The sequence below is a fragment of the Phodopus roborovskii genome, unplaced genomic scaffold (assembly GCF_943737965.1).
Source record: "Phodopus roborovskii unplaced genomic scaffold, PHOROB, whole genome shotgun sequence".
Classification (NCBI taxonomy): domain Eukaryota; kingdom Metazoa; phylum Chordata; class Mammalia; order Rodentia; family Cricetidae; genus Phodopus; species Phodopus roborovskii.
This window is the reverse complement of record NW_026126434.1, coordinates 23,118,073-23,141,126: the sequence shown is the minus strand read 5'-3', so window position 1 is coordinate 23,141,126 and position 23,054 is coordinate 23,118,073. Positions and strand designations below refer to the sequence as shown.

The 23,054-nt window shown below is 41.8% G+C and overlaps 1 protein-coding gene across 1 annotated transcript in view; it reads left to right on the top strand.

Annotated features, from left to right (window-relative positions):
* The first annotated feature begins 2,685 nt into the window (after positions 1–2,685).
* The window catches only part of Adarb1 (adenosine deaminase RNA specific B1), a 40,655-nt gene continuing 20,286 nt past the window's right edge, over positions 2,686–23,054 (top strand). Inside the window, exons 1-6 of the mRNA XM_051186974.1 lie at positions 2,686–2,759; positions 6,081–7,015; positions 11,373–11,487; positions 14,203–14,371; positions 15,122–15,270; positions 16,263–16,431. Coding sequence (XP_051042931.1) covers positions 2,732–2,759; positions 6,081–7,015; positions 11,373–11,487; positions 14,203–14,371; positions 15,122–15,270; positions 16,263–16,431 — 1,565 coding nt within the window. The 5' untranslated portion in view covers positions 2,686–2,731. The remainder of the gene's footprint in view (positions 2,760–6,080; positions 7,016–11,372; positions 11,488–14,202; positions 14,372–15,121; positions 15,271–16,262; positions 16,432–23,054) is intronic.

The following is a 23,054-nucleotide window of genomic DNA, read 5'->3' as shown; positions in this document are numbered from 1 at the left end:
TTGCCCCTCCAATTCCCACTGATGCCCATCCTCTTCCCAACTAGCTCTGTTTCTACTATTTTTTGGTGTGTGTGACACAAAGGGTTTCATTAGGATTATTTACAGGAACATAGATGAATTTGTTTACAGGAACATGAATTCCTCTACCATCAACTGTTAATTGACTGTAAATACTTAGGGGAGGCAGAGATCCCTCATGAAACCCCACCCCATCCTGTCTGCATATAATCATTGCTAATGTGAGTTCAATAGTACAACAACCATATCCTGCCTGAAGCCAGCTTTTCACTCTGTCCCCTACCTGTCCCGGGCTTTTACTCCTTTTTCAGTGGTGTTTCCTGAGCCTTGTGTGCATGTATGTACATGCATGTGTGTGCATGTGTATACGTGTGCATACCTGTGTGTGTGTGTGTGTGTGTGTGTGGTGAGGGTGATGTAGATGTCCCGCCCATGACAAGCTGTCAACTGTTATTTATTCTTGGTACTTTGAACAGTTATAGATCTCTGCATTTACACTGATGATTGCAAAAAGAAACCTCTGTTCCCTTTGCCTGCCTTATGTCTCCTCTGAGCAAACAAGAGCTTTCTTTCAAATTTCCATTTTACCACACAGTCTGAGTTTTTCAGAGGTGTCTGTTCCCTGTCCTGTTATTTCTGTCTTTGCAGTATTATGCTCCAACCTCTGGCCAAAACTAGTCTGAATGAACAACGACATCCCTGTTTCCTGAGCTTACCCCTTCTTTCCTAATGGTGCCTGCCCCCCTACATGTTCCTACACTTGATACTCCACCAACCCCCTACTTTCTCCTAAAACTTTCCATGGTGGTTTGGGCTCCGTAGGTAAAGGTGCTTGCTGCTCAAGCCCAGTGACCTCAGTTCATTTATGGAATCCACATGGATGGAAGGAGAGAACCAACTCTGCAGAGTTACATCTGACCTACACACACACACACACACACTAAAAAATAAAACTTTACATAGTGAGGACACCCAGTCATACAATGCAGAGTCATATAAAATATACACGGTTGCATAGTGGACCCGCATGCCCATCCCTAGCAGAGTCACTAGCTCAGGACTATTTCTCTGCTTCTTTCCAAACCACAGTAAACTACTTTGAAATAAGTCTTAGACATCATCATTTCCTCTGTAAATACTTCAGTATGTATTTCCAACAGATAACTACTGTTACCACACCATAACTGTTAGCAAAAGTTCCTTAGCATAATCAGCTGTCTGGACAGTACTAACACTTGGATTCCTCAATTGCAAAATCTATCTGATTCATTTTAGGTTCTGATGATACCCAGCACTGCTTTAAACATAATAGATACTCAAACTTATATCTTAAAATAATGAATTAATATAAAGTAGTAATGATAATCCTTTATAGCCCCCTGGAAAACTTCCCTTTTAAGATTTTTTTATTTTTATTTTATATGTGTGGGTGTTTTGCCTGCATGTATGTATGTATGTCTGTGCACCATGTGCATGTAGTGCCTGTGGAGACCACAGAAAATATCATATTCCCTGCGGCTGGAGTTACATTCAGTTTTGTGCTTCCATGTGGGTACAAGGGAATCAAACCTGAACTCTCTGAGGATCATCCAGTGCTTCTAACCATTGAGCAACCTCTCTAACCCCTTGAAAACCTTGAATAAAAGATTCTATGTAGAAAATCCATCATGTAAGTGCTATATGAAATATATACCTAGCATATTTAATCACAGTGTTCCTAAAAACAAGAAATTTACTTTATTGATGCTGATAAAACAAATTTGCTTACAAAGGAATAATTGGCTTCAAATTTTGCAAATCTTTTTTCTCTTAATTGTATTTTGTCACAAATATTTGGGAAGATGAAAACCTTAAATTTGTTAATGATTGGACAGTTCAAATTTTTCTTTAAATCCTTTCTTAGTTTCTCCTGCTAATGAAATAGTTGTGTGTGGTGAAGGAATCGTGTTAGATTAAATTGCATTAGGTTTAAGCTACTATATACCTTTAGTACTCATGTAACATGCTGTTGGATGCATGAAAGTATGGGTAAAACACTTGGGATGTCAGCTGGGCAATGGTGGTGCACACTTTTAATCCTAGCACTTAGGAAGTGGAGGCAGGTAAATTTCTGTGAGTTTGAGGCTAGCCTGGTCTACAGAGAGAGTTCTAGGACGGTAAGGGCTGGCTACCCAGAGAAATCTTGTCTCAAAAAACAAACACAAAATTGTGGTGTCTTGTTAATATGGCATCACTTTATCACCATTCATAGACCTACAAGGACAGAGAGAAGCTAGATGGCCAACAGCTGTAGCTTATTATAAGTCTGTGAGCCTCTGTGACATAGCTGTTGACAGCATGCCCTTATGGGGTAGAATTACCACCTTGCCCCTGGTCCAGAACCTTTAGTGACCCTTTATTCCCTGGATACTTGCCCTAGGCTTCCTTTGTGGAGACTCCTTCCTTGCCTCCACTGTCTCTCCATATAGCGCAGCTAAGTCAGGTGCCCTGGAGTATGCTGAGAGGAGATGAAACAGACTGAAAATATTCCTTCCCAAGCGACAAGCTCAATACTTTTTATGATTTATTTTTAAATTGCAGTGCTGTGGTGATCAGTACACAAAAAGACCGTGCCTCATTTTGCCAGGATCACACCCTAAACATTTTTGGTTTTTGCTGTCTTTCAGACAGAAGTGGTCTCCGCCAGTCAAGAAACCCTCAAAAGTATCTTACCATGGATATAGAAGATGAAGAGAATATGAGTAAGATCTAGGCCTATTACATAGTGCCCAAGTAGTTCATGTCCCATTAAAATATTAGTGATTTTGTATATTTGATTAATAAGACCAGTTTGATGTTTCCTAAGATGTGGACTGTTGGCAGTGGTGGGTTTTTTATAATAGGCATCAATATTTACTGTGGACATTTTTCTTACAGCCACCTATCTAGAGTTTTCATTCCTCATTATCATCATGGGACCATCATTTTTATTCCAGAAATATGCCTCTAGGTGCCTATCTCATAATGCTGTGTGGCTTCATGTGAAGTTATGGTTCTTATAATAAAACTCAAGAAAACCTTTTTGATTGACTCAGATACCTGGTCACTGGGATAACAGTTCATAAAGCTCCCTTCAGACACAGTCGCTGCTCCTGCATTGGAGGAAAGGGAGTCCACATGATCTTAGTCTCCGAAGACTGGAACGCGATTGGTGCTAGTATGAACCAAACCCCCACTGGGGTTCTTTCTGCTCTCTACACCGTCTTCCACAGGGCTGTGGGGATGGGGCCTCAGGCACACCGATGTTTCCTCCATTGGCATTGTTCTCTGTGAGTCACCAGTCACTTCTGCCCAGTTCCAGACAGGAGCAGGTAGCTGCACAGCAGAACCACATATCCCGGGGTGGTATGATGATGAGAACCAGGCTTAGCATACTCTCTATGACTCATCCCAGTAGCAGGGACACTCAGAGCCTAACAGCACTGCGTGAGCCAGTGTTTACCCCACTGCTGTATGGAATCTGGGGTGGGCTTTGCAGCAAGCATCCTCTGCCCTGAGAATGACCACTGACTGGCAGGAAGCAGCTGTCCAGTGCCATTCTGAGTAGTGTAGCAGCTGGCATGCTTGCCTCTGCAGATGTGGTCAACTACTCTAGGCACACTGGTTGCCTCTCCTCAGTTCTGCTCTAGAGATGGTTTAAGCTGTGCTTTTGCTGGCAAACCCACCGTCACACTCAGTGTTGCCAGGTTTTAAACTCTACATTTCAGACAGTATTACCAGTGCTGTGCCAACCCAGTAACACCCAACCTGGGGAATATGTGAAGGTGTCCCCAGGACGACCTGCTGGCTTGGGACTGTGGGCTGTGTCTCTGCTGTGGCCATCACCCACTGAGCCTTGGCTAATTTAATTAAGGAAGGGTTCTCCCAAATAATATTGCTGTAAATAAACTTTTGGGTCTAGTGCAAACTTGAAGTGTCAGGCCTATGTCTCTTGTGGTTTTCAAAGCAGTTAAAGTTCCATTGTGATTCATTTCCCATTCTAAATGCAGCAGTGTGGCATGCAGAGAGAGTGCCTGCTTCAGCAGAGAGTGGGCTCTGTCTCTAATTGGAGTCTTTTATTTTTGTTTGCTCAGGAGAATTTTTTGATAAGATGCGATTGGTACCTTTTCTTCTGAAGTGAGTAAGAGTTGAGAATGATTTCAACTGTCACAGAAAGTATATATTTTTTTCTCATAATCTTGATTGTTAACTTAGTTCTGAGGGCATTTGGCTGTTTGTCTAAATGTTTGGCTAAATGCGTGTGGGAGTGCCTTGTTAATGATGTTTGTTTCTATGCTGGCAATTCTGTTTTCTGACAAACTTGAACTGTGAACAGAATGTAGTATGTGATGTTCTCCTCCTTTATTAATCTCTATCCGTCTTTGCTCTACCTTTCACCTTTTTTTCCCAAGTACCGAAAGGAGTAACCTACCGGTCTTTTGCTGGAGGATGTTATAAATGAAAATTTAGTGTCCATTCCATTAGCTTTGTCAGCTGGGAGAAGTGGTGTGTGTGTCAGGAGTGTTCTGGGAAGAGGTGTCTATTGAGAGACCCCTCTCCCCACCCCACACACACGAGATTTTCCATGGACCGAGTTTGTCTTGGTAGTCTTGCTGTCTCAGCTAAATAATGATGGCCCTGGGCATCTGTGATCCTTAATTCCAGAGACTGACAGCAACAACTAAGACGTTTATCACATTAACCCCACCCACAGGCTCACTGAGGAACATTTGCAGTGTTTTCAGATGGTTTGACACAAAGAAAATCTGTTGGTGTGTTGCATAGTAAAAATAGACCCCTGAAGCCACCATATCTAGGAACATTTTTAATCAATTAAAATTTACTTTGGATTTTAGGAGCGTGTGGTTGGAGGTATCAGTAAAACCTGCACAGCCCTACTGCACTGGGTACACTGCACAGGACTGCAAAACCAAATGATAAAAGAGCAATTATTTTTTCTGTTTTTAGAAAGCTTAATAAACCTAAAAGGAGAACTGAACACTCCCTGCTTTGAAAAAATAGTTTTTTTCTTTTTGCTTGGTGGGAGGTTGAGATATGGTTATGGCTGTGCATAGCCTAGTTTGTCCTCTTAACTCTCAACTCCCTTCTGAGTCATAGAATAACAGGTATGCACCAGAATGCTTGACATTTATTTCCCATTTAAATATCAAAATCATCTTTTATTTTGCCATGTAAAGTACATTTAGAAGGTATGATCACCAAGTTATTCTGGAAACCTACCAGCTGGTTTCTGAAAGGCAGGTTTGCTGGCATGTTGTTAGAGAGCACAGCTTGCCTGCTGCTCCCATTCTGTGTCTCCTTCTAGCATAAAATTTATTAAAGATTCTGAAGCAAATATTGCTGAAATATAGAAAAATCTTAAATGTATCCATTACCCTTCAAAGATAAATTCTAAAATGTCATAATACTTTACCTTATCATATAAGCAGTTTTCTATGGTCAGCTCATAAACTGAACCAAATAATCATACGATGATTAGATGTTTGGGACCTCAAGAGCCAAATAAGTTGTGAAGACACATTTCTAATGGCACCTCCTCTCCTGAGAGGTGCTGCAGCTTAAAACCTGTTGTCAGTTAAGATCAGCATCCTTGCAAAGGAAGAGTGTGCTGAGATAAATGCCTGTGTGCTGGTGGATTCAGAGGCGACTTCATGAGTCTTAGTATGAATCTTTGTGGATTAACTTAACATCTAACACCTTGGTAAGCTAGAAAGATTTAGGATATCTTTGGTAGAGAAAACAAGTTAAAAATTTTATCTTCTAATGCAGAAGAAATTGATAAACTAACTAGAAGAGACAATAGGTGTTAGTTTAAAAAACAAAAACTCAGAGTGCATTCCAGTCCCGAATAGTTAGGTCTTTGGTCAATGTGCAATCCCTCACATTTGCATTGAGGAAGGAAATATATATACACACACACACATCACTTACCCAGCTGCAAAGAGATAAAGGAATCTATAAATTTTGCATTTACAAGATCCTGCAACGAAGGCGTTGTAAGTTACTCTTTCTGGGCACCACAGGTTCCAGCAGCACTGATGTTAAGGAAAACCGCAATCTGGACAACATGCCCCCCAAAGACAGCAGCACACCTGGGCCCGGCGAGGGCATTCCACTCTCCAACGGGGGTGGTGGTAGCACCAGCAGGAAGCGGCCCCTGGAGGAGGGCAGCAATGGCCACTCCAAGTACCGCCTGAAGAAGCGAAGGAAAACACCAGGGCCTGTTCTGCCCAAGAATGCCCTGATGCAGCTGAACGAGATCAAACCTGGCTTACAGTACATGCTGCTATCCCAGACAGGACCCGTGCATGCACCTCTGTTTGTCATGTCTGTGGAGGTGAACGGGCAGATCTTTGAGGGCTCTGGTCCTACAAAGAAAAAGGCAAAACTCCATGCTGCTGAGAAGGCCCTGAGGTCTTTTGTCCAGTTTCCCAACGCCTCTGAGGCCCATCTAGCCATGGGAAGGACTCTCTCTGTGAACACAGACTTCACGTCTGACCAAGCTGACTTCCCTGACACACTCTTCAATGGCTTTGAGACTCCAGACAAGTCAGAGCCACCCTTCTACGTAGGCTCCAATGGGGATGACTCCTTCAGCTCAAGTGGAGATGTTAGCCTGTCAGCCTCCCCAGTACCTGCCAGCCTCACCCAGCCTCCTCTGCCCATCCCACCACCATTCCCACCCCCAAGTGGGAAGAATCCTGTGATGATCTTGAATGAGCTGCGCCCAGGGCTGAAGTATGACTTCCTCTCTGAGAGCGGAGAGAGCCATGCCAAGAGCTTTGTCATGTCCGTGGTGGTAGACGGCCAATTCTTTGAGGGCTCAGGGAGAAACAAGAAGCTTGCCAAGGCCCGGGCTGCACAGTCTGCCTTGGCTACTGTCTTCAATTTGCACTTGGACCAAACACCATCTCGCCAGCCTGTTCTCAGTGAGGGTCTTCAGTTGCACTTGCCACAGGTGAGGAAAAATGTGTGCTTGAAGGAAGTGGCCATTTCCCTTGATGACGTTTTAAGCAGTCTTTGGCCATTACTACTACTTTTGACTCCTTATTTCCTCAGCAGGAGCAATTGCTGGTGTGTCTGACTATGGAGTAGCTTTGCCTCAGTTCCCGTGGTTACTTGGTCATTTAGAATCTGATTTAATCTCCTTTGATTTATGCTCACTAGCTAGGGTTATGACAGTGCAGAGAAGGGATACCTCAGTGCTCTCATCACGACAACCACAATTGCCTTTCCATTTAATTTTCCCCCAAAGGAACCTTCACCCCACAGCAATCTTTTACTGGGAATGAGACAGAGAGCCCAAATGATGGAATTTTGTCCTTTGTTCAGTGGGGCATCTCTTGAGACATTGCACAGAGAAATCATGCCCAGAATAAGGCTGGGCTGATGTCCAGTCTGCAGCTGAAGGCCCCTGTTGAGGTCAGGGTGATGGGGTACTAGCCCCAGAGCAATAGGAAACATATGGGGTAGGGTGGGTGGGGTGGCAAGACAGAACCCTTTCATAAACACTATAGAAAGTGTCAGTTGCTAGGAATCTCAATATGCCACATTTTCTGTGTGGCATCTGTGTGGACTTCTCCATACTCTAGTTGAATGTGGACAGCCACTCAAGTTTTCAATCCTCACAGAAAACTCACAGTAAAAAAGGAAATGTTAGGGTAGCCCAGGATGGTTCGCTGAAAAAAGAAGAAGGAAAAAAAAAAAAAAACTTTCAGTCCTCATCAATTCCCAGATCATTGGCTCTGTCTGGGTTCTTGGAATTCCAGATTTATTTCACCCATCTGGTTTTCAGTCTTCTATCTTAATTCCTTTTTATCAAAATGCTCTTTAGTATGGAAGGAATTGACCAGAATTAGTGAATTAATGGTTTTTAATTTACTTTTTTTTTTTAAGGGTAAATCTCAATATATAGCCCTGTCTGGCCTGGAACTTGCAATGTAGACCAGGCTGGCCTTGAACTCACCAAGATTTATCTGCCTCTACCTCTTGAGTACTGGGATTAAACCCAAATATTGGTTTTAAAAGAACTGTTCTGCTTTGCCTAAAGCAAACAAGTACAGCTTAGTCTAGAGGAACAGACTTGGTGTTTTTCTGACTTTCTGTGACATGTTCTTGTTTCCAAATTAGTCCCTTGTTAACATATCTTCATTAATAACCAACTAGTCTATTGGTTATTTTACAAACTAATGGTACTAGATCCCAAGTGACTTTTATTTCCAGGCTTAGATTTGCTAAAATCTTTTGGCCTGAGTTCAACATGTCATCTGATGTGGCTTATCTTCTTTTAACTTTGACAGTGGTAGCAAAGCCACTGAAACTATTTTACATGTCATGGATCCCATAGAGGGGTAGCAGGTACATGGGCCAGGGAAGGCAGCCTCAGCCCTGCTTTCTTTTTGCTTTTGTCATTTATGTTGCCCTAGTGATCCTGGAACACTATGTAGAGCAGGCTGGTCTCAAACGTGCAAAGATCTGCTTGCCTCTAGAAGTGCTGAGATTAAAGGTGTGTATCCCATCATGCATGGCTAGCCCCACCTTCTTGAGTGCCTGCCTCAATGGCTTTGATGGAAAGGACTGAGCTCCTGACCTGAAGAGGGAAGTGGCATTTGTCAGAATCTACTCATGTTGAAGTAGGTTGGGCTCCTCCTTGCCTCTTTGTGCTGCTTCTGTCTGTGTCCTGAAATGTTAAACACCGGTTTCTAATTTGGAGTCACTTAGAGTCTGGGAACAACAGAGCTATATCCTCACATCTCTGCTCAGTAGCACAACCAGCACTGTCCCTTTTAAATCCCTCAGGGTAGCTCACAAAGAATGAAGACAGTAAGGTCTTTTCAGAGAGGACTTCAGGACCAATATCAGTGACTATATGCAGGGATCCAGGATGGGGAGACTCAGGACCTGCATTCCAGAATGGATGTAAACTCCTGCTTTTCCCCTGAACTATCTCTTAAAGGGCTTAGACCAAGCATCCCTGGCCTGAGAACTATCTGCCTTCTTGATATTCCCAGGTTGGGTGGGGTTATAAAGTTAGACAGTGTTGGCCATACCACACTTGTGGCACTCTGCTATAGCAGGCTTGCCAAAGTGGTGTTGCCAAGTGTCAACTGTAAAGCAGGTCTTCACCCCTGTGTGTGTCATTGAAGGTAAGCTGTTGGGATGTAGGATTTTTTTTGTTGTTTTTTTTTTTTTGTTTTTTTTTTTTTTATACAGGGACTCCCTGTATAAATATGACTATCCTGTAACTCACTATAAAGACCAGGTTGGGTGTGAACTCACAGAGATCTGCTTGCCTTTGCCTCCCAAGTGTTGGGATTAGAGGGGCCATTATGCCTAGCCTCATTTAGGATCTTTTTGCTGTTTTCAGCCCCAGACACATAGGGTAAGGTCAATAAGGCCTTTTTTAGAGAGTCATTTGTCTATGTCTCACGGTATTCATTCCATAGGCACCTGACTCAGGTGTCCAGCTCACACTTCTGCAGAAAAGTCACTTGGAGCTATGCCTGCCCTTATATGACACTAAAACTTAAAATGTTCATTAGAAAGGTTCATTTTTTCAGTGTTATATATAGTCTCTAATCATCTCCTCCTTCTCAGTATCTCTTATCCCTCCCCAACCCCACTGAACTCCTTCCCAACAAGCCCCTAGGATTTCTATTGCTGTGAAGAGGAACCATGATCATGGTAACTCTTATAAAGGAAAACATTTAATTGAGGTGGTGGCTTACAGTTTCAGAGCTTTAGTCCATTATCATCATGGTGCGGAGCATGGGGATGTGCAGGCAGACATGGTGCTGGCTACATCTTGATATGCAAGCAACAGGAAATGGTCTGTCTCAGTGGGTGTAGCTTGAGCAAAGGAGACCTCAAAGCCCAACCCACAGTGACACACTTCTGACAAGGCCACACCTACTCCAGCATGGCTACATCTCCTAATAGTGCTAACTCCCTTTGGGGACCATTTTCTTTCAAACCACCACACCCCATCCTACTTTCATGTCTTTTCCTTTTGCCTGTGACCTCATTATCTAATTAGGGTTGCTTGCACAGGCATGGGCAAAGGGTTATTTACTTGAGCAAAGGAAATGTACCAGTAGCTACACCAATGAGGAAAATGATTCCCTCTTAAACCAGTCATCATTAACTTCCTGTAATTCTTTAGGGAGGCCTGGAGCCTTACAGCCTCTCCCTCCCTCAATATTATGGTTATAATCTAGAGTCACCTGGGAAGGCAATCTTAATGAAGGATTGTCTGTATTAGGATGGAGAGTGGAGAGTATCTTGATTATATTAATTAATGGGGGAGGAGACCCCCCATGTGGGTAGCACCTTCCCTGAGCAGGGAGCCTCAGATTGTCTACAAACAGAAAAAGACAACTGAGCACTAGAATGCATGCATTAGCTCATTGTTCTCTGCTCTTAACTATGGATATAAGGTGACCAGTTCTCTCAAGCTCCTGCTGCTATGACTGTCCTGCCATAATGGACTGTGTCCTGTGAGCTAAATAAACCCTTCTCCCTCAAGCTGCATTTGATAGGGCATTTTATCACAACAACAAAACAAGAAACTAATGCACCCATCCATCCAGAATAGAATGTTGATAGAGCCCAGCCTTATTCAGGCCTCATACAAGTAACCACTAACGCTCTTCCTAAGGCAAGGGAGTGGTTACAGGAGCCATGCCATGTCTAGTGTTTCTCAGCACTTCTTCACACCCTCCATCTCCTATATTTTTTTATCTATCCTTTTTCTGCAGTGTTCCCTTAGCCTTACAGGGGATAATATAGATGTTCTGTTTAGGACTGAGCATCAACAGTTATTGATTACCATCATTTTTACCTATCACTGGTCTTTTGATTTATAAACATAAATATTTACAGGGCAGTTTGACAGCATGTCCATTTAGCAAGATATCAATGGTAGCTTCCTCTCTCAGACCATGAGCTCCCCAGGTTTACAGTGCAGGTGTGAATTTCCCTCTGTAGGGTGGGCCTCCAATTGTAACGTAGTTGGTTACCCCCTAACAGTCATGCCACAATTGCACTAGTGCACCCACGGTGCCAGGCAGTTAGTATTATAGCACATAGGATCCATGGCTGGGTAAAACCACTGATGACTTCTCTCCCTGCACCCTCCCCACCCCCATGCACACACACTTGTTTGCTAGGTGCGCCTGTGTGGGTTTTCTAGAGTAGAAATGACACTGTAAGATTCTTCCTTGAAGCAGACAGCAGACAGCATGTGCTGACACTGAGAGGCTGGTTCCACCTCAGGTATCCCCTGGCCCTAAACTCAGTCTCTGTTCTTCCCCCAGGTATTGGCAGATGCTGTCTCTCGCCTGGTCCTGGGTAAGTTCAGTGACCTGACAGACAACTTTTCCTCCCCCCACGCACGAAGGAAAGTACTTTCTGGAGTAGTGATGACCACAGGTAAGCATCTGGCACTGTGTGCAGCCTATCTGCTTTCTGGTTTGGAAAGTGTAAACGCTCTTAATCTTGTGACACCAACAGAAAATTACCTTTCATTCATCTTTATGCATCTACCATATCCTCCTTAAGGCTGAGAGCATAGCTTAGTGAGTAGAATATATGTTCAGCAACCAGGATTCCTGATTTCAATCCTCAGCAACTCTCCACCCTAACTCACCCCCCCAAAAAAAAACTTACATTAAAACAAAACTCTTTTTCCTCCAAAACAGTCAACTTTTGTTTATTTTGTTTTTCAAGACAGGGTTTCTCTGTGTAGAAGCTCCGGCTGTCCGGGAACTCACTTGTAGATCAGGCTAGCCTCGAAATCACTTGAGATCCACCTGTCTCTGCCTCACAAATGCTGGGATTAAAGGCATGTGCCACCATGGCCTGGCAAAATATTCAACTTTTAAAAAGATGTATTGTGTGTGTTTTGCTTATATGTAGGTAAGTGTACCGCATACGTACAGTGCTCTCAGGGGCCTGGATAGTGCATTAGATTTTCTGGAACTGGAATTATAGATATTTTTAGATGCCTTGTGGGTGCTTGGAACTAAACCTGGATCCTTTGTAATAACAGCAAGTGCTCTCATTTGCTGAAGCATCTCTTTAGCCCCCCAAAATGTTCACCTTTTTAACCTGTCTTTTCCTTTGGGGAGAACATGCAACACGCTCTGGAAACAGCATATTACTGGCTCTGGCTTCTGTTGAAGCTTAGACCTTTCTGCTTTATTACTGTCAGTACTGCAACACCAGAGTGACTTGACCTGGGGGAATTCCTGTGCAGTCAGAAAACCCTTGGGAAGCCGGTAAAGCACACCTCAGAGGTATGTCTCTGAGGGCATTTTCAGAGTAACAAAAATGAAAGACTTGCCTAGATGTGTCTGGCAGCATCCCATAGGCCAGTAGTTCAGAAGGAGCTTAAAAGTGGGGATAGGGAAAGCCCATTAATCTATGCATATTTGTTTTCATTCTCTGTCTTTATCTCTGTCTTCTTCTCCTCTTCCTCTCCTGCATCCCCCCACACTCATAAACACACCCCTTTCCTGGTCACCATCACATATGAACTGCTCTGCTACCCACTCCCCACCACAATGGAATGAAACCACAGTAACTCAGCCAGAATAAAAATTCCCCTCCTTTAGTTTTCTCAGAAATTTGTCACACCAGTGACAAATATGTCATGAAATTGGTACTGTCTGTGATCCCAAGTGGGATTGTTGCTATGACTGACAGACTGTGGATCAGAAAAACTTTTTAGAAGTGACTTATGGGAGGAATCTTAGAAAAGTTTGGAGATGTGAGCTGAAAAATAGATCTGCCTACCTCTGCCTCCCAAGTGCTGGGATTAAAGGCGTGCATCACCACCTGGCAGCCTTTTGTACCTTTTTATGACCATTTGCTCATAGCCAAAATGTGTGTCTGAAACCATTGAAATGGAACTAGGCACATAGGTTTTGTGCTCACTGTTTGAATGATCTCAGGCAGGTTATTAATCCCCATGACCTGTAGTTTTTTTTCTTCAAAATGGAAACAAAAGCTCCTCAGAGACCATCTTGAGGATATGCAGTGAGGATGATTCACTAACACTGCTGTCACAGTGCCTTCTGGATAGCCTGCATCTCAGTTCTTTTTCCTGGTGCTAAGATCAAATGCCCTCATAAAAGTAAATTCAGTGGAGTTATTTCAGCACATAGTTGGAGAAGTCCATCATGGTGGGGAAGTCACTGGGCAGGGGCTTGAGCAGCTGATCACATTGCATTTGTAGTCCAGACATAGAGAAGATGGATGTTTTGCTCAGCTTCCTTTTCTCCCTTTTATGCAGTTCAGAACCCCAGCTCAGAGAATGATGTTGCCTATGGTGGGTGGGTCTCAGTCTAATCAAGAAAATCTCTCATAGGGATGCCCAAAGGCAACCTGGTCTAGCTAAGCCTTTTCAGGTGTGCCCAGAGACATATCTCCTAGGCTATTTCTAGAGTTTGTCAAGGTGACAGTTAACACTAACCCTACAACATCTAGCACTTGTCTATTTCACTCACCAACTCTGCTCTAAGGCCATACTCAGGATTGGGTTGTTCCTGCTATTGGATTTTTTGTTTGTTTTCAATTGTCATTCTGATATATCCCATGCCAGGTTTATGTTCTGCCACTGAGAAACATCCCCTTCCATATTTGGGTCTTTGTTATATGTCAGTGATCTATTTCATAGGATTTAATCATGATTTTCCCTCTCTGGAAGGTCACATTGTGTATGGGTCCACTCTCAGTGTGGTTAAGTGTGCAAGATTAATAATGAAAATGTGGAAGCTGATTCTGTTTCCTTTCTTGGTACTCTTTAGTATTTTACTTTAGAGGCTAATTCCAGGCGCTGTGTATAGTGCTTCTTACCTATAGTCAAGGGCGAATGTTCAAACACCCATGCATGCCAGTGGAAGGGACCACATGAAGTTTAGGTTGTAGATTGCAGGGTGAAGAAGGTAGCCTCCTGGAAATGGTACTGTGCAAAGCCTTGGTCAGAGGCTAGCTGAGGTTCAGGTTTCTCAGGTAGGAATCAGGAGACACAAAGACATGTGAAAACAAGCTCAAGTGTTCTGCTGACCCTGAGTGGTCCGGTTGCTTAGAGCACATGTCAACAGGCCAGTGTCATTAGTTGCCAGTCACTCTCCTGTCTTTCAGGTACAGACGTCAAAGATGCCAAGGTGATAAGTGTTTCAACAGGGACGAAATGTATCAACGGTGAATACATGAGTGACCGGGGCCTTGCACTAAACGACTGCCATGCAGAGATAATCTCCCGAAGGTCCCTGCTCAGGTTTCTTTATGCACAGCTTGAGCTTTATTTAAAGTAAGTTTAGGAATGAACAAGTGAAGGAAGCTATTTTAAAAATACTTTCTATCAGAAAGCCTTGACTTGTTTGTATAAGCACTGAGGGATTCTCAGGGCTATAACTGTGTGCAGAGAGCCTTGCTCTCCTGTGATGCTGTCTGGGCAGGTCCCACCCTCTCGTGATATGCAGTTATGAGGAACTAACTCATAAATACACACACACATTTACATGAGACACATACACAGAAACAAAGCATATTCATAAATTTCAAGTCCATAGTTAAGATAGTGGTTTTTGTCTCATGCATTTGTGAATATAAACATGCCTTCAAAAACTGCCTGGTAAAGGAGGCCATTTTTCATTTTAGTCACTGGGTATGGTCATAACTGACCTTGCACCTGACAGCTCTTCTTGACAATGTCATTTCTCCCATGTGGTCTTTCTACCTTGCAGACTCACCTGAGAAGGAATAGTCACTCACAGTTGATGACATAGTGATCACCGAATGGATCTGGACTATAGATTACTATAAACATGTATAACAATGATTCTAGTTCAAGCCAGACAGAGTGGTGCACAACTGTAAATCCTAGTGGTCAGGGAACTGAGGCAGCAGAATCCCAGGTTCGAGATCAACCTGGTGTACACAGCAAGATACTGTTTCCAGAAGACTCCCCTCTCCCCCACTTCTGATGTCCTGGACCACTGTAGACCCCTGTTGGCCTCACTCACCTTTAATTGCCACTCTCCTAACGTTTCCCTTGCAGTAACAAAGAAGACCAGAAAAAGTCCATCTTTCAGCGGTCAGAACGGGGTGGGTTCCGGCTGAAGGACACTGTACAGTTCCACCTGTACATCAGCACTTCCCCCTGTGGAGACGCCAGAATATTCTCTCCCCATGAGCCAGTGCTAGAGGGTATGACGCCAGAAACTCACCAGCTGACAGGTTTTTAAGAAAACATAATCTAATGTAGTGTTAGAACACATCCACATCAATTTTTTTTTTTTTTTTTAAATTTCAGCCTTAGGTACAGATTTGATAAGAGTACAGATTCCTTTGTTCCAAATTAATCATTTAGTTAGTAAATTTTAATGAATGAAAAATGCTAATTCTAAAAGAAAGGTGCTAGCTTTGGTAAAGTAACTAGAGTGGAGTGAAGGCTTTTCCGCCCTTCAACAATCCCTGTATTTCCAGTGAGTGTTGACTGATGAGTGTGTGACTGAGGCATGAGGCTGTGCTGCAGCAGCAAGTGGGCAAAGGCAGTCGAGGCCCTTAGTGCTGTCTGATCATCCTCTGGAGGCCAGCCTAGGACTGTGATTTATAGCAGTCCTAGGTTTATAACAGTTTCTGTGTACATTCCTGCTCTCATGCCTAAGCACCAGGAGTTGCAAATGGATTTTCCTTGGTTATAGAAGTAGTAACACTCACTATAAATAATTACTACTTTTAAAAATTAATAAAAAAATTAAAGCCACTCATATTCATATAACTCACTGCTAATCACTGGAAATATCTTCACATATTCCCATGGATTGATTTATGTGTTTGTCTGTTATTCATTTTTGAAATGATAAAAATATAAAAGTTAATAAATAACAAGCACCTAAGTATCTATCACTCAGAATTAGCAAATCTTAGCATTTTTTCCCATTTGTTTCCACCCATTAATAATAGAAATCATCTCATCCAAAATGTAAACCACCTTTTTCCATGTTCATAAATTTAGTCTGTATTATGTCTTTTCAATTTGATTTTACATATTTACTAGAATGTATATTTTGTATGGATTGAATAAATGTTTACATAAATATCCATAAATTATACTTTAAATTTTAGTACATTATATGTGCTTTTCAACAAGTTATATCTCCTATTACATATGGGTTTTGAACCCTCTCTTTCTTTAGAGCCAGCTGATAGACATCCAAATCGCAAAGCAAGGGGACAGCTACGGACAAAAATAGAATCTGGTGAAGGGACAATCCCTGTACGCTCAAATGCCAGCATCCAGACCTGGGATGGGGTGCTGCAGGGTGAACGGCTGCTCACCATGTCCTGCAGTGACAAGATAGCACGGTAAGGCCACAAGGGCCTGCCCCTCTCTATGTGTGTGTGATTCTTAATAAGCCTTTCCTGAATCGCTGTTTTCAAAATCATTTCCCTGCTCAGGTGCTCAAAGAGTTCTGTAAGGACAGGTTCCTTCCTCACCGGTGCTTTTATGGTTACCTGAAGGGGACAAGGAAGACCATAGTACAGGGCACTCCACTTTTCCCACACTACTTGCTTCAGAACATTCATCTTGCCTTGTATTGCGTCTTTTTCAACATAGGTATCAGGGTTAAACTGATTATGTTGGGCATTCTACAGGCTATGATATTTTACACAGTTTGCTTCCAGAGGAAAACATGGAAACATGTCCTTATCAGCAGGGAACATGTGTCCATGGTTGCTGTGCCCATTAGTTAACACTGTGTGATTGATCTTTACCAACTAGAACCATGTGCCGTCCCAGGCCAAGGCTAGTGCTCTGTGAACATGCTGCTCTAGTTACCTGTCGCATGCCTGCAAAGCAGCTTCTCTTGGGAGCTTAGATCCAGGTCAGATTTTAGAAATCCGTTTCTTCAGACACCAGTACAATTTCCAGTGGCTGTGCTGTTTTTAAGTCTCAGCTAATGTGTTTCAGCACGTGATGGAAAGAATTCAAAAGTACAGATGCATATAAAGTTAAACCTCTCGCTATAGAGCACACCCCCATGGTGCCAGGGTGCTGTAAGGTATATGCTTTTCTCCCGCTGCCTGGTCTTGTCCCGCTGCCGAGCTAGCCCCAAATAACACACAGAGACTCTGTATTTGATATTATACTGTTGGCCAGTTACTACTTTCTTATCGGCTAGCTCTGTCTTAAGTATTAACCCATTTGTGTTAATCTATGTATTTCCATGTGGTCTTCTTACCCGGAGCCTGCTGCCGCGTACTGCTCTCTCCAGACTCCTCCTTAATACTTCCTATTTCCTCCTTGCCTCCTAGTCCCTATCTTCCTTTCCTATTGGCCAACAGTGCTTTATTCATTGAACCAGTATGAGAAACATATATACATAATGGCATCTCCCATCAGGGTGCAGTTCTGGTCTAGCCATCCAGAAAGTTTGGAATTGACACAGACATAGTGCATGTGTATCTTTTTCTCCCCTTCACATCACATGGGTACATCTTGCAGTGCAGCATGAAACCTGGTAATCACTTATGAACCATCATCTTTTCAATTGCTGTGAGCACTTTGTATTGATTTTATCTAAAGTGGATGTCATAGGGGAGCTGTAAGACTCAGAGCTGAATTAATCATACATATACCTTGGACCATTCTCCCCGAGCACTGGTGCAGGCTAAGTAACTTTTAACCAAAAGAAAAGAAAAGAAAAGAAAAAGATCTAAAGGACCAGGAGAGTGTTTGAGATTTTGGAGGCTTTGAGTTTTGAAATATTTCTGTAGACTCTACCAATTGAGCATACCTAACTGGAAATCCAAAACCCAGATGCTCCAAACTCTGCAAGACTTTAGTGATACACTACCTGTGCCTGCTGTAGTGGGTTTGCTCTTTCTTGTTTTAAGTTCATTTGTTTATTATATATACAGTGTTCTGCCTGCATGTGTTTGTATAGGCCAGAAGAAGGCACCAGATCTCATACAGATGGCTGTGAGCCACTGTGTAGGTGCTGGGAATTGATCTCAGGACCTCTGGAAGAGCAGCCAGTGCTCTTAACTTCTGAGCCATCTCTCCAGCCTGTGTTTGATCTTGTCTTTCCAGCCTGCCCTCCAGGTGCTCCCCCACTCCCACCCCTGTTTGTGTGTGTGTGTGTGTGTGTGTGTGTGTGTGTGTGTGTGTGTATGTGTGTGTGTTGTGGTGTGTATAGGCCAATGTGTCCTTTGAGATCTACTCATTTAAGTTGTTAATTATTGAGATGGTTTCACACTCTTAAGTCCCATTTTGTTCATCATTTTCATTCTACTATATGACTTTTTCTTTATTTAAGTCATTATTTCTGAATTTTACAAGTAATCTGACTTAGTCATGGGATACTCCCACCATGATGGACACTGGGATTTACTTTGACTGCCTTCTCCCTGCACCTCTGACTTCCTGAAGCTCAAGACAAAACCTGTGCTAGAGCCTATGGGAATTTAAACTATGATAGCAGGGTGCTTTCACATCAGCTGATACCATGTATGCATATACTTGCTTTTACCACATGCTGTGAGCAGACATCTTGCATTCCTTCCTCTTATTTAACTGGGGTCAGTAGATAGGAACCACTAACTCATTTTTACCATCTTTGAAATGCATATTTACATGTTTTACCCATTTGTCTTTAAGTTGATTTCATTTTCAGCCTTTTTCTAATTCCTCTTTTAAAGATTTACCTATTTTATTTGTATATGTGTGTGTGTGCATGTATATATGTGTGCCACGTGCATGCCTTATGCCTACAGAGGCCAATAGGGGGCGTTAAGAGTGACATGTGGTTGTGAGCCACCATGTGAGTGCAGGGTCCTGAACCTGTCCACTACTGAACCATTTCTCCAGTCGTGCCCTTTTTTCTTCTTGATTTGGAGAGATCCTTTCATGGTTGGTATTACTGTCATCCTTAAACCTTTGAGGCAATTCAGTATCTTCTCTGGATCCTTGCCACTGAGTGGCCTTGTCACTTTCTGGAGATCATGACCAAATAAGTAAGGGGTTATCTATGGACTTTCCCTTCTGTGCTGTAGCATTGTATGTTTGTATGTCAGTATCACAGTGTCTTATACCATTATGAAATCAGAAAATAGGACCCTTCACAACCTTCTTTCTTTCTTTTTCTTTTTTTCTAAGTTGTTTTGGATTTCCAGGCTTCCTAGAGATGTCATAGCAATTGCATTCCATTGTTTATCTATGTTTTGTTTTTATTTTCATGCATATAAATTCCTTTGCAACTTTGATTTGTTGACTGCAGATATTTGGTTTCCATGTATCTTAATTTTCAAATGTCATGCTGATTTGTAATTCTACTCTACTGTGGGTAGGAAGATACTTGTGTGGTTTAATTTTCTTGAATTTTGTGAAATTTATTTTGAGGCTGATGCCTGGTATGCCCTGAAGAATGTTATAGGTGCACTTGGAAAGCTTGTATACCTGTTGTTCTTATGATGGAGTGTTCTGTGTTGTGTTAGATCCAAGGGTCCACAGTGGTCTAAGTCTGTTGCTTCCATTTTGCTCCTCCATGAGTGGGGTGTTGGCATTTCCTAACATTATTGTGTTACTGTCTATTTCCTCCTTCATATCTGTCATGGTTTGCTTTATGTATTCAGAAGTTCTATGGCTTGCTGTCTAATATACATAGGTGGTGGTTGTTGTACAAATTTGTATATCTATTTGGCAGGTGGGGTGTGTGGAAGCCAGAGGACTATTTGGCAGAAATTGATTCTCTCCTTCCATTATGTGGGTCCCAGAGATCAAACTCAGTTCATTAGTACCCTTACCCATTGAGCCACTTTGCTGGCCCCATAGATGTGTTATCTTGCTGGTAAATTGAGTCCTTCATCATCATATACTATCTTTTGTCTCTTCTGGGTTTTGTTTTTTTGTTTTTTAATCTATGCTGTCTAATTATTCCTACTCATTTTGTTAACTTTTGCATGAAATACCTCTTTTCATTTTTGTACTTTCAGCTTACCTGTGTCCTTAGATCTGAAGTAAATTTCCTAATATGTAATCCACCCTGTTATGTAATTAATCAACTTATCAGTCTTGTCCTTTGGCTGGGACATTATTCTGCTAATATTTCAAGTATTTTTGATAGAGAAGGCTTACCTTGTTATTTCTGTGTGGTGTGTAGTTTTATTTCTCTCTGATTTATTCCCTGCCTTTCTTTTAAAATATCCTCACAGGAGTCTTATTTCCTTTTGTATATTTTCTACAGAACTTCCTTTGTGACTGTTATTCATTTTTTAGATTAAAAGAAAAAATCTGCCCATGTAGGGTTGGGGGGGGGGAGCTGTGCAGGTGTGTGTGATGGCCAGAGGTGTTAAATACCACTGGAGCTGGAGTTAGAGGCAATTGTGAGCCTCCTAATGTGGATACTGGGAACCCTACTCAAGTTCTCTGGGAGAACCTTGTCTTAAACACTGAGTCATCTCTGCATCTCTGTAGTTACAATTCTGATGGCATAAAACATCTTAAAATTATAGCGTTCTATTTAAACTGATAATAATGTAACTTCAAGTACATATGAAAATTTCTTTCTGGCACCATTCCCTCATACTTTGTCAGTATCACAAATTATGTCTTTGTATATTTTATACCCATTTACATAGATCTGAATTCATAATTTATTTAAATTCAGTTCATCAAAATTACAAGCCAAGTATGGTAGTACATATCCAACACAGGAGGATCCTGTGTTCAAAGCCAGCTGAACTGCATAGTGAGACCCTGTCTTTTTTTTTTTTTTCATTTTTAATTATAATAATTTTTAAAGATTTATTTTTATTTATGAGCATGTGTGTGTCTATATGAGTGAATGTGAGGGTGACTGTGCAAGGCAGAAGAAGGGCATTGGATCTCTTGGAGCTGGAGTTCTAGGAAGTTGTGAGCCACCTGATGTGAGTGTTAAGAACTGAATGGACTCCGGTCCTCTGAGCAGGTGCTCTTAACTGCTGAGCTCTCTCTCCAGCCCCTAAAGTTAATGTATTTATCCATGTGGTTACATTTGCAGGAGAGCCTCACGTTTTTATCTTTCTATAACTGTCTACTGTTCTGTGGCTTCACTTCGAAGGACTGACTCCTTTCTGTTCTGTTTCTTCTAAGGTCTAGTAATGATGATCTCTATCCACTGGTATCAGGGTGATCTCTGAAAGATTCATCATTCCCCGTCATTTATGAAAGATGCTTTGAGATGCATCTTCCCACTCCTTTCTGGTTCATAATGTTTTTACTGAGAAACTGGTAAACTCTCTTTATATGAGCACCGACTTTTCACGGCTGCTTCTTAAGATTCTTTGTCTTGACTTAGACTGATTGAAATGTGCCCTCTGTAGTTTTATGTTAGGAATAGGTTTTTCTGCTGCTGGCCTGGGCCCCCTGCCGCACCAGCCCCAAATAACACACAGAGATACTGTATTAGATATAAAGCTGTTGGCCAGTTACTAGTTTCTTATTGGCTAGCTCTGTCTTAAATATTAAACCATTTCTATTAATCATGGGCTCATCTTACCAGAGAGAAGGGCTGGCATTCTGCTCTCTCCAGTCTTTCCATTTTGACCCCTCCCTACTACTTCTGGAATCCTCCTTGTCTACTAGTCCCGCCTATCTTGCTTTCCTATTGGCCAACAGTGCTTTATTCATTAACCAATACGAGAAACATATTTACAGAATGACATCTCCCATCATCTCCTCTTTTCTGTGTAAAATAAAAAGGATTTTAACTTTAGCATAGCAAAATATATCACACAACAGTTATCAAATAAGAATCACAGTTAACAATATTTAGTCCATTAACATTTAGTAAGATTTAAAGAAATATTCCATCACCTATCCTATCTTTGTGAGTCTAAAGTCCTATATGTAACTTATCTTTAATCCTAACTAAGAAAATCTATAACCATAACTATTTGTCTACAACTCCATCAAAGACCACAAAAGGATAATATATAAACTCTAGAAATGACAGAGACAATTTGCCTGGTCAGTCACCTGAAGTTCTTTTGTAACGTTCCATCTTCAGCCTATAGGCCATAGTGTGTATGGCACTCTCCTCAGCAAAGTAGGAAACTTTAAACTGTCTACCTGTATTGGCAGTTTGTTAGTCACTTTTCTGTGTGTCCTGGCAGAAAGTCTGGCAGACTCTTCCATGAAGCAGGAACCCTGTAGCAATGTCCATCTTGTATCAGCAATCACTTTCCCGTGGGTCCTACATGTCCAGTTTATACAGCATAAAGTCAAACAGTATCATGTCCAAATGCCTAGTCTTGCCATATTGAAAGCAAATTCCATAACGCATTTCTTCAATGTCCATCATCCTTTCTGATGCAGAGGGTGTTGCCAGGAGCAGTTGTGCCTCACTGTTAAGAAAAACCCTAAGACATTTAAAATGCCATATTCTGTAGGTCTTTGAAAGGTTTGAAGAATGCCTATACATCTCAAATACATCTTTGTATATCTAGAAAACCTAATTCATCTAACTAAAGTTTTGACTATTATAAGTAACTACCTATAACCTGTACTAAATTATACATTACATTTATAAATGAGCTATATAAACATAATACCTAAACAGTGGAGAAATATACATATCACAAAATTGATCTTAAATTGTATCAATAAATGAAAATCCATTCCAAAACAAAGTATTCATATCTATACCATAATTCCCTTTTTACCTCTAAAAAGATTGGTTGTGGTCATTAACCATTTATAACCAAGCCCATTTAAATGAAAACAAACATTTATAAACAATATTTGGGAATTTGGGCATAGTTCTTTCCACACTGCTACCTGCTGGTAGGGGGCGCTGTCATGGGGATCTTAAGAAGACACAGAAATCCTGGCTGTGGTCTGCAAGGCTGCCTTGTTCCAGGGATAATGCTTCAGGGGGTCTTGCTTGATCAAACCATGTTAGTCTAGAAGGAAGCCATAGCTTTTCATTTTCTGTGGAAATAGAAAT